Raw genomic sequence first — 19,343 nt, forward strand, 5'->3', positions numbered from 1 at the left:
AAAAGAAGTAGAAATTGAGGCGGTGCCCATCAGTTGGGGAAAGGTTGAAAAAGTTGTAGTATATGAATGTGATGAAATACTATTGTACTATAAAAAATGAAAACAGAAAGGATGCTTTCAGAAAAATCTGGAAAGATTTTCAAACTCATGCAAAATGAAGTGAGCAGATCCACAGCACTGAACTCAGTAACAGCAGTTTTGTACATTGACCACCTGTGAATGATTTAGCTATTTTCAGCAATGAAATAATCAAGACAATTAAGGGTTTAGGAGGAAAAATGCTATCTACCTCCAGAGAAAGAATAGATGGAATCTGAATGCAAAGCAAATCATACTATGTTTCACTTACTTTATTTTCTTTTTAACCTGTGTCTTCTTTCACAACACAACTAATAGTCTCAATCTGAGTTAGGAACGTTCAAATTCTACCAGTTGCTACTTCTGTGAAATCAGCAAGTCATTTTACTTCTCTCAACCTCGGTGTAGTAGATAGAGCACTGGACTTGAAGCCAGGAGGACGGGAGTTCAAATCCTGACTGCCTCGCATCCAGGGACATCTCCAGTCATCCTGATTCATCTCTGGTCACTGGACCCAGTCGGTTTTAGAGTAGAAAGTGAGGCTGGGGACTTGGCACGGTACCCCTCCCCCACTCCAATTCAATTCATTGCTTGTCATGGCATCCCCTCCCTTGATGTCATGGGCTTTGTTCAGAATGAAGGACAAGCAACAACAACAACAACCACCGGGAAATATGTTTGCATGATTGGACATTTGTAACCTGTATCAGCCTGCTGACATCTTGGAAGGAGGAGGAAAAGAATTTGAAACTAAAAAAATCTTAAAAATGAATGTTGAAAACTGCCTTTAATATGTAAGAGGAAAAAATTATTAAAATAATAAGGAAATCCCATAAATGTTAAGAGCAATCGATTTAGTCCAATTTCCTTTTGTCAGAGATGAGCAAACTCAGACCTAGAAAGGTTAAACTAATTGGGATATGAACCTGAGCCCTCTGCCCTTTTCAATATACTACCTTATCTCTAGAATACTACATGTTGTTGTTACCTTTTGAAGGAACTAATATCAGTTCATGAAATTTTAAGAAACTCCAACATGATATTCAAATGAATATTAAACACACATACCCACCCCAACCCAAAGGTGAAATACTTTATTCATATTGCCACTTTTGTTTGTACTGTAAGCTGAAACCTAACTACTAAAAAGTAAAATGTACTGTACCAATCTTTAGCTGAATTACCTCTAGATCATCACATTGTCACTTTGATTTAATACAGATGTTTCCCAGTTATTTACAGATCTCTTGCACTAACTGCTCTCAGATGTACTTAGAATGACCTCATGTTTCTAGAGCCATCCTACTATTTTCCCCCCAATTACGGCAGCTGCTTTGCTATCATCTAAGTATCTAGGAGGCTGCTTTATGGCAAGCATCACTTCTATTCTGATGTTGTAAAATATCACTCTGAATAACAACCAACTTGTAACTCAACTGAAAATATGTCCCAAAAGCGAAATATGATATTTATGGTAGGGTCACATCTCAAAATCATCAACCAAATATTTTGTTATTTATCAAGGGTCTTCTCTACTTATTTTAAACACAACAATCACTTAAATGTTGCTTATTAAAGCACTGTGCTAGGCTGTCAAATATAAAGGAAGATAAGACATAGATGCTCAGTCACCAGCTCAAAGTATGCCACTTCTATTCTGCCCTCCATCCCAACTCCTTCCAACTTCGACTCCAATTCTATAATTATTCTGGGCTCTGACAGGTAAGCTCCCTGCCTTATCTTGTTGGGAATCAGACTTCTATCAACTCCAAATGATGTTGCCCCAAGTTTAGTCTCCCACATGCTTTTTTTTGCAATGCAATGGGGTTCAAGTGACTTGCCCAAGGTCATCACACAGCAAGTTAATCATTAAATGTCAGAGTCCACACTTGAACTCAGGTCCTCCTGACTCCAGGGCAGGTGCTTCTAATCACTGTGCCACCTAGCTGCCTGCCCTACACCCTTTTCTAACTCCTTTTTATATGTTTGTCTTCTCTCATGAAAATGTAAGCTCCTTGATGGTCAGGACTGTTGTTCTTTCTACATTTACATCCCAAGAAGTTAGTGCAGTGCCTAACATTGCAAATAATATATCTCCCCATAGAAGCTGAGGCTCTACTTAGGATCTAATGGATACCCAAAACCCTAATTGGATTAGTGTTTCTGTTATGGAATCTGACAATATAAACTCAAACTAACAAGTATTTACTAAGAACCCAGTAGTTCACTGAATTATGATGGGTGCCAGAGATAAAAAAACAAGATGAAAGTCTCCTATCCTAAGGAAGCTTACATTCATCTTAGGAGGACATAACACTGCAAAGAGATTGTTTATATGTTTGAGAGAGCACTCAATCTCAAGATATCAGGAAGAGGTACATAAGCTGAGGTCCTGATGAGAAAGGAGAAGATTCTATATTCAAACCAAGATTCATGTACAAACCAAGTTAAGCAGTAAATAGATTGAGTTTGGGAAACTGCAGGCAGATCAGTTTGATTAGGATGGATGAGTGCAATGTGCAAGCAACTGAGAGAAGTAGACAGATTAGGAAAGATTAAAAGGCAAGCAGAATCACACTGTTTTCTAAGAAGCAACAGGGAAAAACCCAAAGGTTCAAAAAATATAGTCAGATGTATGTTTTAGGATGAAAAATTTGACACTTGTCAAAGAGAATTAAGTGATTGAGGCAGGGAAAGCCAATTAATAGGCTACAGACAACTGTCCACGAGAGGTGAGAAAGCTGGTGATCACTGAATGCAGAAGAGATGGATGAAATATGGAAATTTAGGAAAGAAAGGTATCCAGTTTGAAATGGTTGCTGGGGAGGGATGGATAGTACAAACACCATAATGATCCCTAGAAGAATAAAAAGCAGTTGTAAATCAGAATCCATGCATCATGCACCAAGATATTAGAAGCCACTGTGTTTTTCATTACTTGGCCAATTCTTTCTTTCACAAGTCTCCCTATGCTGTGCCACACAATGACTGACCTCTTCCTCTTATTTTTTTTCAAAGTTATAGCATGAGTAACTTTTTATGCTACAAGCAAAAATGGAAACACAATGGATTATTTGTCAGGACAATCACTAAAGAAACCAAGATGACTATTCAATTGTTTCTAGGGTCACAGGCAAAGATCCAGTGAGCTATCCCTAAGAAGTTAGACTAGGGGAAACGTCTACTGAACAGTTAGTTCAATACAGTCATCTAAAAAGGTCAGGAGAGATAATTTTGGGCAAGAGAAGTGGAAAGAGCATACAGATAACAGAAATTTCAGTCCAGATTATACTGGTTAGAGTCACTGATGAGCTCCTCTGGCAGCTGTCTAGCTCTGTTTTATGCCTTGCTTAACAGCAAGAGAGGGTCAAACAAACAGGGTTGTCATTGTTTTGTCTATCAAGGAATCTTGAATGGATGAAAATCTTTTTAGATGGCATTTCATTCTCTTCAGAGAATGTTTATAAAGAAGCATTAGCTTATTATACATTCTATGTCTAAATCTTTTTTAGTTAGTTATGGGATGGTAAGATGTTTTCAACTGTAGAATGCAGCTTGTGAAATATTTTCTATTAATACTCATGGAGAATGAATGTGCAGATAATTTAAACACATTTTTTTAACATGGTTGACAGAATCAATAGCAATTAGTTTCTCAGTCCTCCCCAATTTAATAGCCTCTTTACCCCCATACACAACTATAGTCTATCTTCTGCTTCTTCAGAATCAATCCTTTTAACACCCTCATAATTGATTATGCTGTATCAAGCTCAGATTTCCCCCTGTACACTTGCTCCACTTTGCTTTTCACATCTCTATTCTTTTTAGTCACTTTTCTACCTCTTCTATAAGTACAGTAGGGACAATATTGAACATAGTAGATTCCCCACTTTTGTTGGATTGAAAAAGTTTACTGAAATCTTTGAATATCTTTCCATATGAACACATTCACACTGCCATGCTCCTTTTGCCAAGTGAAGTATAAAACTCCATTGCTTTTTTGCTTATAAGGTAATAATTTTCATCAACTGCTATCATTCTCTGTAATTTTTACAAATGAGTTTATATTCTGAATAGCTACGGTCTTTTTGTTGCCTGATGAAAATGCTCCCTAGGATGTTTTATTTTCATTCTTAATTTTGAACATAAAACACCTCTATCTCCCCAAAATCTTTCCTTATAACAGAGGAACATAAAGGAGAATTCTCTATGAAACCATAAATGTTTCATATTGTCCCCTTAAAAAAAGGATTACAATAATTTCTAAATATTACTTTCAAAACTATCTCACTCCTGGTTACTTTCTTCTAACATTTAGCCCTCTTTTTTTGGAATCAATATTGCTCTACTCCTCCAATAAAAACCTAGAGAAACTGGAGAAAAAAGCCCCTCCCCCAAAACAAAAACTTGAAACATAGTCAAGCAAAACAACTTCACCTGGTGGCATGTTCAGCAATGTCTATGACTCTAGAGGCAGCTAAGTGGTGCAAGGATAGACACCTGAGAGTAGATGTGTGACCTTGGGCAAATCATTTAACCCCATTGCCCCACCAAACAACAATATATATGTGTCTCTTGACACAATGAGACTTTATCAGGCTGTAGGTAATATGCTTCATTATAGGAAAAATATTTAACTTGAGGCTTCCTGACTCAATATCCAGGATTATTTCCACTGAACCACCTAGATACTGCCTAAATAAACTATTTTTCCAATCCATGTGATAATCATAAACCATAGTTTGTGAGGCAGCAAGATGGCACCATGGATGGGCATGGAGTCTGTAAAACCTATGTTAAAAATCTGTTTAACCTTGGGCAAGTCATTTCATCTGTTTACCTCAGTTTCTCCAATTGTAAAATAGAGGTGATAACATCTCACTCCCAAAGTGACTGTGAGAATGATACTTGTAAAGTGCTCAGTACAGGACCTGGCTCATAAGAGGAGCTCAAGAAATGCTTGTTTAAAATGTTCTACTCTGCTTGGGGGCCCTTCCCCCCTTTATTTTATCCAGTTTCTTACTCTAAAGAAAGGCAAATAGCATCTCTTGACTGCCCCTTTACACATTTACACAAAAGAGTGACTCTCTTACCTGAAGGAGAAATCTTTTCTCCTACTACCGAGTTGCCCAAATGCTTTATGCAGGCTAAAATAAAGGCCTAAATCTAGGCTGGCCATTTAATGATCAAATCTTTGGCTATGACTGCTGTGAAATAAAGTTAAAATGAAAGTGCTCAGACTCATTTGTTGGGCAGCTAGGTGGTGCAGTAGATAAGGTGCTAGGTCTAAAGTCAGAAAAACATGAATTCAGATCCACCCCTTAATAGCTTTGTGACCCTGAGCAGATGACTTTACTCTCTTTCCCTCAGTTTGCTCATCTCCAAAATGAACTGGAGAAGGAAAGGCAAACTACTCTAGTATCTTTGCCATGAAAATTCCAAATGGGGTCCTGAAAGGATATGACTTAAACAAGACTCATTTAGTTAAGCTACTGTTAACCCTAAATGAGAGTTTGTTGTCAAGTGACCAATGAAAAGACATATGTGAGATGAGGAAAAGGTCATTAAAATGAAGAATAAATAATGCCAAGGAGAGAAAAGCCGCAAGGGGAGCAAACTTCCTGATCCGAATGAAAGGTTTAAAAGATAGAGAAGGGAAAGCAAAATAGGGGGAAAGCTTTTTCCTTAAGACATTTGGAAAAACGGCATTTGTAGTATATAAATGTAATAAAACACTGTTTCATTAGAAATGATAAAGGACGGGCAGCTAGGTGGCATAGTGGATAAAGCACCGGCCTTGGAGTCAGGAGTACCTGGGTTCAAATCCTGTCTCAGACACTTAATAATTACCTAGCTGTGTGGCCTTGGGCAAGCCACTTAACCCCATTTGCCTTGCAAAAAAAACCTTAAAAGAAATGATAAAGGAAACAATTCTGATAAAGTGAGCAGAATCAGTAAAATAATTTATCCACTTACCCAGCCTGCATCCTGATGTAGATGGTACTTATCATCTTCCACCTGGACTATTCCAATGGCCTTGGATTTCCTGCTCTTCACTCTCCACTCAGCTACCAGAGTGATCTTCCTAAAGCACAGGTGTGGTGAGGCCACCTCCACTCCCCTCTTCTTAAACTTCAGCAGCTACTTTTACCACCAATATGTATATATATACATATATATATACATATATATATATATATAAAACTTCAGCTTGATTTTTTTTCATTACAGATTTTATTTATTTTGAGTTTTAAAATTTTTCCCCTAATCTTACTTCCCTCCTCCCACCCCCCACAGAAGGTAGTCTGTTAGTCTTCACACTGTGTCCATGGTATGCTTTGATTTAAGTTGAATGTGATAAGAGAGAAATTATATCCTTAAGGAAGAAACATAAAGTATAAGAGATAACAGGATCAGACAATAAGATATCAGTTTTTTTTTCCTAAATTAAAGGAAGTAGTCCTTGGACTTTGTTCAAACTCCATGGTTCTTTATTTGGATACAGATGGTTATTCTCCATTGCAGACCCCCAAATTGTCCCTGATTGTTGCATTGATGGAATGAGCAAGTCCATCGAGGTTGATCATCACCCCCATGTTACTGTTAGGGTGGACAGTGTTCTTCTGGTTCTGCTCATCTCTCATCTCCTTCATTCAGCTTGACTTTTAAAGCTTCCTAGATCTTGGCCCCTTCCTACTTTTCCATTTTCTGGCTTTACCCTCCTCTACACACTGTGATTGAGCCACATTGACCTTGCTGTTTCTCATACACTAGGTACATTTCTCCTCCTGGATGTTCTCCCTCCTGTTCACCTTTTGCCTTCTGGTTTCCTTCAAGATTTCAGTTTTTCCTGTGCATCCCTGCCCTCACTCTTCATTACCTTCCCTCTGACATTATGGGACTTCCATTTAGACTTTGCATATGGTCTCTCCTCTTAGAATGGCATCTACTTGTTTTTCCCTTTCGTTATACACAGTGTCTGGCTCATAGTAAAGTATTTATAATTGCTTGCTTTAGTAGTAGTTTTTTTGGGAAAAGTAACTGCCCCTTAGGCTTCTGCAGAATAGTGTTACGATCCTTTAACTTTATGAAGTTCAAGGCCCAGATCCCAAATATTAAAAAAACCTCTGTTTATACATGTGACCTTTTCCATCTGATTTAAGACTCAAATAGAAAAGAAATGAGATCTCTTTTTTTTTCTCTTATGCATTCGGATGTATTCCCGTGACATTTTGTCCTTTTCTGCTAGTGGATCCAATTCATAATCTTCAAACCACCATGGTGCATTGAAACATGACAAGAACAACTATTCCTTGACTGGACACCCTTTGTCTATTTGATTTGCTGAGTCTTGCTCTTTTTTATTAGTTATCTCTAACACTTACTTTGCAGCTAAGTAACTATTGACTTAACTGTAGAAATGATCTCGGGAGTAATTCATGATTTTGTTGGCCATGGGACAAGAGAGATAGAAGGGATTATAAAGGTCATTCAATACGATTATGTAATTGTACAAATGAGGAAACAGGGAAGGGATTTCCCCAAAATCACAGATAGTGGCAGAACTGATCTTTATGTCCTAGCTTATGTCTCTCTGTGCTTATGTCTCCATGCTTCCCCTTCTTGCCTCTCAGAGAGGAAGTTCTTTTTTTTTTTTTTTTTTTTTTTTTTTTAGATTTTTCAAGGCAATGGGGTTAAGTGGCTTGCCCAAGGCCACACAGCTAGGTAATTATTAAGTGTCTGAGACAGGATTTGAACCTAGGTGCTCCTGACTCCAGGGCCAGTACTTTATCCATTGCACCACCTAGCCATCCCAAGTTCTTAACCTGGGATCAGTGAATATGTCTTTCTCAAAATATATATTTTGATAACTTTGTTGTTCAGTCATTTTTCATTCATGTCTTGGTCATTTGGGGGTCCCTTAAGAATATGTAACAAATTCCCCTTCTATGATATTTTCCCTCCTCCTTCTAATGTGGATCTCCTGAAAAGTGACCCCAGCTTTGAGGCATTCTGTGGATCAAAAGCAATTTAAATCCATAGCTCAAAAACATATTCTGGTATTTGTTTTTACCTCTCAATCAAATTATCAGTTAAAAGCAAAAGACTTGATGAAGCAAGACTACAACATTTGGTATCTTTGTCTCCCCAGAACCTAGGTTATGGCATAGTAGGCAACTAATAAATGGTTGTTTTGTTGAATAGAATATTTCCTTTGGGACCCCAGGGACCTCCTGACTCTAACGACAAGCTCATTTAGATCAAGAAGATTCTTTCTGGTATCTGATAATGAGTGTGGTGTTGATGATTTTCTTGAAGAAGACCATGACATCAGGGAAGTGATACCATGACATGCAAGTGAATTAGATTGGGGGGGCACTGTGCTAAGTCATCAGCCTCACTTTCTCCTCTAGAGCTACCAGGGTCTAGTGGTCAGATAAGGATCAGAATGGCTGGAGATAGTTTTGGATGTGGGGCAATCAGAGTTAAGTGAATTACCCACAGTTAGTAAGTGTCTGAGGTCAGATTTGAACTCAATTTCTCTTGACTTCAGGGCAGTTCACTGAACCAGGGCAGAAGACATGTATGACCACAAAGCCACAGACATGGAGAGTCTACTTGACCAGGGTGTACAAATAGAATACACACATGAAGAGAAGAGTCTAAGCATTTATACAGCACCTATAAATGGTGTCTCATTTGATTCATACAACAACTCTAATTATTATCACCATTTTGTAGATGAAGAAACTGAGGCAAACAGAGATTAAGGGACTTGCCTGGGATCACACAGCATGTGTCTGAAGTTAGATTTGAACTGAGGTTTTTCTGACTCCAGGTCATCTCTGTACCCACTGTGTCCTCCAATTGCCTCTAGGGTAAACATATGGCTAGGGGAGATGTGTGAAGGGGAGACCTTTGCCAAGAGCCTGTGCTGCCAGGGGTACATTTATGGAGTGTGCATGTGAGAGTTCACATGTGGCCAGGGGATTGATTATTCATGCTTCTGACCAATATTTATAATTTGTTATCTATCTAATATAGTATCTACAAGATAAAAATCAATTCAGCTTAATGATGGTTACTGATATAGATATGTAACCTTATGAAATAGTAAGCTAAGTGACAATTATTTCATTTGAACAAGGTGAGAGACAATCCCCATGGAGCAGTATGTAGGAACAGAACATGTTTTTGTTTTTCTACCTTTTTTCTAACAGAATGGAGATGGGTTTATAGACAAACAAGAGCTCCAGAGAGCCTGTATTCAGATGAACTTAGAACTGGATGAGCCACTTCTAGATGAACTGTTTAATTTTTGTGATTTGGATAAGGATGGTAGGATTAACTACCTAGAATTTGCCAATTTTCTGAACTGGAAAGACAAAATGCCTATTAAGGAATTAGAAGAAAAGATCCTCCTTAGAGGTTTGTGATTTTTTACAATGATTTGAATGAATGGATTAATAAATATTGATAACCTTGGCCTGATCGTACATGCCTGTACTTCCCATTTCTTTTTTTTTAATTTCATTTAAGACAGTGGGGTTAAGTGACTTGTCCAAGGTCACAAAATGAAGTCATTATTAAGTGTCTGAGGCTGCATTTGAACTCAGGTCCTCCTGACTCCAGGGCCAGTATTCTATCCACTGTGCCACTTATCTGCCCCAGTGCTTCCAATTTCTAATAGACTGAGGATGGCCCATTTCCAGAGCTCTGATGTGGACGATGCCTCTTGAGTGTCTTCAATAAGTATAACATCAGTGTGGTGAGCCCCTGGAAATGGGTCAACTGGATTGCTTAGAGAAGGGGTGATCCTGTTCTGGTGGATGAAGAGCCAGTCCAAACTTCTAGTGCTGGTCAGTGATGGGATTGGGTCTCTGAGTGGCTTCTAGCCTGGACAAGATGGGGAGGTAGAGGTTCTGTTGAAGGTCTGTCCTAATTTGTCCAGTTACATCCTTTCTAAGATGACCACCCATCTATTCTCTACATTTTGTGTGTACCAACTTATTTGCATGTTTTCATTAAAATGAAAGCTCCTTTGCAAGGAGGGGAGGTTGAGGTTGGTGGATCACTTGAGTTTGGGGGCTCTGAGCTGCAATGGGCTATGCTGATTGGGTGTCCACATTTACTAGGATGCAAATTATGATGAGCCCGTGTTTGGAGAACTACCAGGCCACAAAAGAAGGGGCAGATGACCCCGGTTGGAAAAAATAGAGTCAGCTAAAGCTGGTCTATATTGGGATTGACCCATAAGTGGTCATTGTCCTTCCAACTTGGGCAAATTAGGGAGAGTCAGCTTCAAAAAAACTGCCACAAAATAAAGATGTAAGCTGCTTGAGATCAGGAGATACCCCCCCCCTTTTTTTGCCTGTCACACAATGAGCCTTATTAAAGGAATAACTGATTGATTTAAGTAAGAAACAGAAAATTTCATCATGTGACTAAGTAATGGCAACTGAAAATGTCTGGTGCTGATCATAGTAGATATTTTCTACTACTTTCTTAAAGGGAAAAAAAAGTCAGAAGATTGTGAGTACCCCCACACTACTGGTACAGAACTGCAGGGCCAGTGGGTTCCTCTGATCAAACCTGAAGATATTGTACAAGAAGATCCTGGGGAACCAATGAAGACTCCTCGGACTCTCTCACGACCAACAGATAAAGTATTTGCTGATTATAAAACAACATCTTCTCAGATTAATTCAGTTGTGGGAGGCATTTCTCCACTGAGTGAGTATGTTATACTTTTTTCTTTAAAGAACCATGGAGACATCAAGAAAGCATTTTATTTTAGCTAGGTTGAAACAATGGCAAATCAGGAGCTAAACATAATGGGCCTTTTACAAAAAATTGATTTCCACTGTGGTTAGTTACTAAGGAAGGGTATTATAATATTTTAAGAATAGAGTGGACATCATTTACTCAGGCAAGGAGAAGATGGAATGATTTCTTTGGTTCTCTTCACCCTTCTCCATCTCTTCCTTCTTCCCCAATCTCCTCTTCTTCCTCATTCTTCTTCCCTTCACTCCCTTTTCCTCCTTTTTTCTTTTCTTTTTATCAATGTAATTTTCAGATAATATTATTCATGATGAATCATTCAAAAGCCAATTGACACAGTGATGGCAACTTGAAGTGTATGCAACATTACACATTCACAATCACCTACCAGCTCTCTCCTGAAAGGATGGAAGTATATTTCCTCATCTTTGGGGCCATAATTGGTTCTTATAATTACTTGGAGTTTTTCATTTTGATGTTTTTGAAATTATGTTGTTGTAGTCACTGTAGAGATTTAGTTGCTGGCTTTACTGTTTTGGCTCCATTATAATGACATTGGAGGAGAAAGAGATGAAGAGGAGCTGCATGTAAGAGGTAGTTGGAAGTGGAACTAGATGTCTCAGGAAATAGCATCTTCTCTCTAGTGGAAACAGTTTGTACAGTGGGTAGAGATCAATGCTGTCTCAGATATATATAGTGTGACCCTGGACAAATTGCTTAATCTCTCTGGACCTCAGTTTAATTATTTGTAAAATGGGAATAATGTGAGCACCTACTTCCCAGAGCTGTTGGGAGGATCAAATAAATTAAGTCCTTTTTGCAAACCTTAAAGTGCTATATAAACTCAATCTATTTATTATTATTATTATTATTATTATTATTATTATTATTATTATTATTCCTGTTTTCCTGAATTCCTTTTATTCAATATTTGTTATGGCCCAAATAAGATTTCATGATATTTATATGGTTATTCACTTTGTTTCCTATTTTTTGCTATCACAAAGTGTTTTGCTCTGACTATATATGTGCATACACATAAATATATGTAATATATATATATATATATATACACTAAATAAATATATATAAGAGAGAGACAGATGGACAGAGAGAGAGAGAGAGAGAGAGAGAGAGAGAGAGAGAGAGAGAGAGAATATAACCTTTATGTCTTTGATCTTTCTGGGGTAACTGGTCAGTAGTGGCAATGGATAGAGCACTGGACTTAAAGTCAGGAAGATAAGTTCAAATATTGCCTTCATATATATATATGTATATGTATATATATACATATATATATATATATATATATAGAGAGAGAGAGAGAGAGAGAGAGAGAGAGAGACAAAATAGAGATAGAGATAGAGATAGTTGTATGATTCTGGGGAAGGAGTGTAACTTCTTTTATCCTCAGTTTCCTTGCCTGCAAAATGGGGATAATAGTACCTACCCCGTAAGGTTGTGGTGATTAAGTGATACACTTACTTAAAGTGCTCTGTAAAACTAAGGGTTCTCTAAAGGTTCGCCATTATTATTGGTGGAGTTTCTGGATCAAAGGGCATGAATGTTATTATTGTTACATAATTACAAATTATTTTCCATAATATACGGATCCATTCCCAGCTCCCCTAAGATGTATTAGAGTGCTTCTATCCAAGGGGTTCCAGCACGGAGTGTCTCTTCTGCCCTTTACCTCTTGGCCAGTTTCTAGTCCCATAATTCCTTTGTCCATCATATGCATCTTCAGAGGATTGAAGGGGAACTTGTAGAGAGAGAGGTTCTCATCTCTCCACTGAGGAGGAAAGAACAATGGACTTAATGCTTTACCTTAAATCTATCCATGTGAAATAGAGATTAACATACATAATAACATACATAATATTTGTGTGTATTAACATACATAATAACATACATAATATTTGAAGATCCAGAGAATGGTAACTAGAAATTTCCATGTTTGGGAAAAGTATAGTGTAGGGGTAGAGAAGATGGGGGTGGGGAACAGATCTCTGAGAAAAGAGATTTCTTGCTGCAGGAAACTCCTTGGGGACTTGTTGGGCAGGGAGCAGGTGAGATCTGGGGACATTACAGGGAGGCCTCAGGATCCCATCTCCAGATTGTCTTTCATTTTCATAATTTTACAGCGACTTTCAAGCAATCAGCTTGTATTCAGGCTCAGGAATGCCAGGGCAAGGGACCTGTCTTTCATAGAGTCTAGCTTATACCCCTGAAATGCACTTGATCTGATACGCCCCCCCCCCCCCCCCAGAAAGAAGGGAAGAGAAGTTGTGGCTGCCAGGGAGGCATGGTAGTTGGAGAAAGTGCATCTGTGATCAACTCGCTTTACCGCAGGATGCAGTGAGAACCATGCAAGAGGACATGATGAACGACAGGTAGAAGCTGGAGGAGAGGAGGAAAGCTTGCTGAAGGTCCACTAGAGATGCTATATGCCCCTCTAGGTTTTAGTGGCTTGGAATAAGAGGGCCTGCAATAATTATATCACTGCAGGTTGAGTGATTAATTTAGAACATGAGAAATGACCATGGTTACTATTATCAAACTTTGGTAGATCAATGAATCACTCTTATTTTTCTCTTCTCTCTCTCTCTCTCTCCTTCCCTCGCTCCCTTCCCCCTCCCTCCCTGCCTGCCTCCCTCCCTTCCTTCCTTCCTTCCTTCCTTCCTTCCTTCCTTCCTTCCTTCCTCCCTCCCTCCCTCCCTTCCTTCTCTTTTTCCTTCCTTTTCTCTTTTCCTCTACAAGTTTCATATTGACCCAACTACACTAATATCCAGACTCCATATCTCCATCTAGTGCACAAACATAATATAAGAGATTGTCAAATTCCTCCCTAAAATCCAGACTCGATCCTGATTTCCTTGTTAAAAAGAAAAAAAATCCAACAAGAAGGAAGTCTGGCTTGTCATTCTTGAACTTGTGCTATCTCTTAGTGGTCCCAATTTTCCTTTCCAAGTGCTCATATATGATTCCTTTAAACAGTGCTCTAGAAATTTGCTGAGAGTCAAAGTGAAGCTCATCAGTTTGTAACTGGAGGAATCCACCTTCTTCCTCCTTTTGAAAACCAGGCTATCATCCCCTTCTAGCCCTCTGACAGTTGGGCTACCAAAGATCATTGACCATGTCCCAGTAGTCTCTTTAGGAAGTTCTTTCAGGACCTTGAGATGGAGAGCAGAGGAGTTATGATCATCTCATCTATCTTTAGTGTCTACTTTGTTAGCCATTTTTGTGCTATCTTTCCTAGTCCAAAGACTTTTTTTTCCCCTTGGCAGAGATAATACAAATAAAATAGGAGTTGAGTAGTTCATAGATTAAGAACTGCCAGGATCCAGTCTGCCCTTCTCATTTTACAGGTGATGAACTGAGACCCAATGTCTCAAGTAAGAAGGCAGCAATCTTATACAGGATTCTAACCCAGATCCTTTGCCTGCAGATTCTGGCTAGCCTTCTGTTGCACCATGTTATCTGCCTTTCTCGTCTTTCCATCATTTGTTACTTTTGTGCTACCCCAGCAGCAGGTCTAGCCCTTCTTTTCTCGTCTCTTGCTTGCCTCAAACATAATAAAAAAGTCCCTTCCTTGTCCTTAGATTTATTGCCAGCCCCAGTTCATTTTGACCTTCCCTGTTCCTGAAACCAAACTCTCAAGGATTATATTTCTCTATTGTTTTCATCCTCAATTTTACTAGCTTTCCTTCAGTTTTCTAAATATGACTCAAAAAATTTCTGTTGGTCAGTGAAATAACTTTTCACTTTTTCTTTTTTGACTTTTCATTGAAATGGAGTAACAGCCCCCCTCCCCAATCAGGAAACATGCTCTGCCAACACAGATTTCCACCCTCTCTTCAATTTATAGTCTTAGATAGTTGTCTGGGGACAGTGGGAGATTCCCTGCTCAAGGTCACACAGTTCAGTACATGTCAGTCAATGAAATGTTTCCCCATTTACTTCAATCTCTTGTTATAGTTTCTTCTTCCTCATCTGAATCTTTTGCAACTATGAAGTCAAAATTATTTTCTTGATAGTCATCCTCCCTCCAGAACTAGTATCTCTATTCAAAGCTATGGTCTCCTACTAATCCTTTCTCTGCACTTCCCAAATCAACTCTTCAAAAAATATAGAGGGCATCTGACTTTGCCAAGAAACTCCCTTTTTATTCACTCCCAAACTCTAGGGTCACTTTCTTCCAAGGTTTTTATTTATTTTCACTTCCAAGGTTGACAATATGTCATTGATATTTTAGAAGGGATTCACTGTCAGGTCAGTTTGGATTGAATGGGAGGACTCTGAAACCCTTCCCTTCTCTGTCATTCTTTGATTCTGTGATTCCTGGAATTTTTGCTTTATTAAATGGATCTTCTTTATTGGTCACCAGATATAGAAAAGCTATTTCCCTTTGGTTTCTACTTTTTTTAAAGAATGAAACCAGGTCAAATCAAAGAAATTATTAACTACTGCACTTTCAATAGAGTTCTCTAGCAATGTCCAGATAGTTGAAATCCTTCATCATTATGATATGTATTTTGCTAAGATTGTTATTTGTTCCTTAAACTCATTATTCCTTTCTTCTTTTTGATCAAAAGCTCTGTAGTAGAATTCAATATGATTTTTTTCCATATTAATATGAATGGGCCTCTGTTATGGGAAATATTTTTTAAAATTTTATTTATTTAAGGCAGTGGGGTTATGTGACTTGCTCAAGGTCACATTGTTAAGCAATTAAGTGTCTGAGGCCAGATTTGAACTCTGGCCTTCTTGACTCCAGGGTTGTTAAACTGCATCACCTAGCTGCCCCTCTGCCTCCTCTATTGATGCTAGCTTCCTCCCTGCCCCCCCCATTTGAGAGTTTTTGTTACTTTTTCACACTAATTTTCATTTTGTAGGTATCCACACGTGTGGTATTCCAACGATTCGTTCGGACATTCCTGCCCCTCGATACCGTCGAGTCAGCGATAGAACCGATTATGGTGATTTAGGCAATGCTTATGCATTAATACACCCATCTATCTTCAGTGAAAAGGGAGTGTTTGAAAGAGACTTCTTTAAGGCTAGATCAAAAGATGAGGTACAGTATATTATTTCAAAGTATCAAGTAAATATTAACTCTATCAATATCTTCCTTTTTAGACTTTAAAAAACAAAACAAAACTTGAAAGGTTTTGCTGCAAAATTAATCAGAACACCTGAAGCAGAGCATCTTTTGGATAACCCTGAATTTGATTGTGAAGGTTTTGCACAGTTCTGGAAAAAAGAGAAGTAGAATGAATCTGTTTGTATTTACAAATCATTTGTACACACTTAATTCTTTAGATAGCAAAAGGGAATCAAAATCTGGACAACTAAAAGTAGAAGTGAAAAAAAATTAAACAGAAGAAGAAAAAACTCTTGTGGAGTACTAGTTCCAACTCTGAATTTTCTGGTACATAACTTCATTTCACAGGTATCTCACCTTGGTTTCAGCAAGACTTTATAGGTAAGCACAAAGTCATGGTCACTGTGGTAACTGGTCCTCCTTGTCTCACAGAGAGAAATTTATGTTTGCCAAATTGACCATATGATAAATGCTTCTTTCTCCCCATATATTCACTATGATATTAACTTCTTTCTCTATTTCTTAAAAAAAGTGTTTTATAGATTCCAATTATTTTAATTAGAGTCACTTTCCAGAGACAACTGCCTTGTGGAATCACGAGAACTCAAGTTCAAATCCTCATTATGCCTCCTTCTGAAATCCCTTTAAGGGATTTCATTTGTGATGATGATGTTTGTTCTTTGTTCCTTTTTTCCTTTTTTTCATATTTTATTTAATTTTTATTATTTACTTAACAAGCATCAATAAACTTGAGTATTTCCATAGAGAACTATAAAATAGAGGATTATATATGTTATTCTAGAAGAAGACCATGACATTAAGGAGGTGATGCCATGACATTCATCTGAATTGTATTTGAATGAGGGGGGCTGTGCTAAGTCCCCAGCCTCACTTTCTCCTCCAGAGCCATCTGGGTCCAGTGGCCAGATATGGATCAGGATGACTGGAGATGGCCCTGTATATGAAGCAATCAGGGTTATATGACTTGTCCAAGGGCACACAGCTAGTAAGTATATGAGGACAGATTTGAACTCAGGTCCTTTTGACTTCAGGACCAGAGCTCTATGGACTGAACCATAGCTGCCCCCAAATTTATAGTGTATTGGTCAGGAATCAAAGTCAGACCACCTGTGTGGCAGGTGAGAATTCTACTACTGAACCAAAAATGCAAAAAGATGGCACTAGAGCACTCTAAGTTCCTTTTTTTTTTTTTTTTTTTTTTTGCAAGGCAAATGGGGTTAAGTGGCTTGCCCAAGGCCACACAGCTAGGTAATTATTAAGTGTCTGAGACTGGATTTGAACCCAGGTACTCCTGACTCCAAGGCCGGTGCTTTATCCACTACTCCACCTAGCCGCCCCTCTAAGTTCCTTTTATCAGTGATCCCATTTACTGTAGATATCTCCCTTCCCTTTCCATGCAGCCTGAGAAAATGTTGGACCTTCTCAGCAACTTTCTTAAATATATAACCCAGTTCTTATCTCCTCTCCCTTCTACCCCCTCTTCCTGTGAACTTGGGACTTCTAGATCTTTTATTTGCGTATTTATCATTTTTTTTTATTATTTAATGCTCTCAGATCCCCAATCCTATTCTTTTCTCATTGTGCCACACTGGCCCCTTAAAGAGAAGCAAAACTGAGACAACTATGCATCCAATTTAGTTGTATGGAATGGGTCATTCTGTCAGTTATAGATAATTGTCTGGGACCTGAAAGGTAGAGAAGTCTAGAATGGGTTATCATTGATAAGGGGAAATGTCCCAAAAGAATCTTGGAACTTGGAATAAAAATTCTGAAAGACTCCATTATTTTGACTAGTTTGAGCTATCCATGTGTGATGAAAGCTAGAGTATAATTGAAAACTGAATACCCAGAATCAGCATTTCAAATTGTTGTGCTGAAGAAGACTATGGAGAGTTCCTTGGACAACAAGGAGATCAAATCAGATAATACTTGAATTAATTCAGACCATTCACCAAATAGAAGGGTCTGACATACCGTGTCTACTGGGTCACCAAGAGTCGGCCATGGCTGGATGATTGAATCACAGCAAAGATGATGATGACCTTACTTATTTCTTGTTGAATGTGAATGAGCAGAAATGGGATGGGGTATTGTTATTCTTGTATAAAGGTAGATTTCTCTACTATGATAGTTTTTTTTTAAGAAAAAATTTTCCAGAACCACTGTTTTATTTTTTCATTTTTATCTCAATGATACTTGCCATGATTGCCTTCCCTGTTCCCAATGTATTCTTTCTTTGTTTCCCTTTCCCCTAACATTTTCACAGTTATAAAATTTTTCTTAATTTTGTTTCCTCTTGTTTCTCATCCTTCTTCATAACCTTGCATTTTCCATTTAGTTATCTTTTTCTTTCCTACCTTTTCCTTCCCCTCTTTTCTCATTATCTCTAAGTGCCTGCTAATACAAACTGTCTTAAAAACTATTGTGTCTTTGAGCCTTGCTCCCTACCATCTCTCTAGTATGCAAAGACATAACCTAATGCTTAATTTATATTACTTTTTAAAATGACACTCAGATTTTAAAATCATATCTTTTAGATTGCCCAGATTTTACGGAATATTGGTGTCAATCTTACTGATGAGAACTTTGAACATGTATGGAATTTGGCTTCTCAGAAAGATCACAAGGGAGAAGTTTGTGTAGAGTCTGTGAGAAATGTTCTGGATGAAATGCAGCATGCCACAAGAATCAGAAGAAATCAAGTATAATGAGCCTTGTGGTTTTTGTGGAGTTGGTCTCTTTCCAAAAAGGAATGAGCCTTCATATGTTCCTATAAACATTTACTTTTATATAGATTCAGATTTATTCTAGACATAGATATTATATTCTAATTCTGTAATCACTGGAAGATCTCATATGCTATCTATTGCTATCCTCCCAATTTTTCCTTATAACTAATTTTTCTAAACAAATATTTTTAAAGACATGTTCTTTCTTTTCATCTATAATTAAAAATATTTTGATTTCAGTTAGCAAACATTTATTTTATCCTCCCATCTCTGACTAACTACTCATGTAATCTTGGACGAGCAACTATATTTCCCTGGGTTGCAGTTTCTTGAATAACATCCTTGGCCTCAGTCAAGTTTGAGCTTAAACCAGAACACCTTCCTGTTGGGATTCTATTATCCAAAGCCTATATCAATTATATCAAACAGCTCCTGTGAATGCTGCTATTCTCACAAGTCCAGTCCCAGATGTCTTGGAACTTTGTTATGGGATGCTTCCATGAGATACTCAGAGATGAACAGATTGCTATGTTCTCTTAAGAAGACAGCTCTGTTTCCCTCCCAGTTGTACTCACTCCATCTGGTATTCATCACTGATCTAAACTGGTTCTCCTGGTTACTATCCTTTT

The 19,343-nt window shown here is 38.0% G+C and overlaps 1 protein-coding gene across 1 annotated transcript; it reads left to right on the top strand.

Moving 5' to 3' along the window:
* Positions 1–6,075: 6,075 nt before the first annotated feature.
* EFHB (EF-hand domain family member B) lies at positions 6,076–18,859 on the top strand. Its single transcript, XM_074195211.1, has 5 exons — positions 6,076–6,174; positions 9,300–9,507; positions 10,591–10,812; positions 15,756–15,937; positions 18,523–18,859. Exons 1-5 carry the CDS (start codon positions 6,076–6,078, stop codon positions 18,691–18,693), a joined length of 882 nt encoding a protein of 293 aa, XP_074051312.1. The 3' UTR covers positions 18,694–18,859.
* The last annotated feature ends 484 nt before the right edge of the window (positions 18,860–19,343 follow it).

Source organism: Macrotis lagotis, chromosome 7 (genome assembly GCF_037893015.1).
Source record: "Macrotis lagotis isolate mMagLag1 chromosome 7, bilby.v1.9.chrom.fasta, whole genome shotgun sequence".
Classification (NCBI taxonomy): domain Eukaryota; kingdom Metazoa; phylum Chordata; class Mammalia; order Peramelemorphia; family Peramelidae; genus Macrotis; species Macrotis lagotis.

Coding starts and splice junctions, on each gene's coding strand:
- EFHB (XM_074195211.1), top strand. CDS start 6,076: ATGGTACTTATCATCTTCCACCTGGACTATTCCAATGGCCTTGGATTT. Junction 10,813..15,755: donor GGGAGGCATTTCTCCACTGA/GTGAGTATGTTA, acceptor TTCATTTTGTAG/GTATCCACACGTGTGGTATT. Junction 15,938..18,522: donor AGGCTAGATCAAAAGATGAG/GTACAGTATATT, acceptor CATATCTTTTAG/ATTGCCCAGATTTTACGGAA.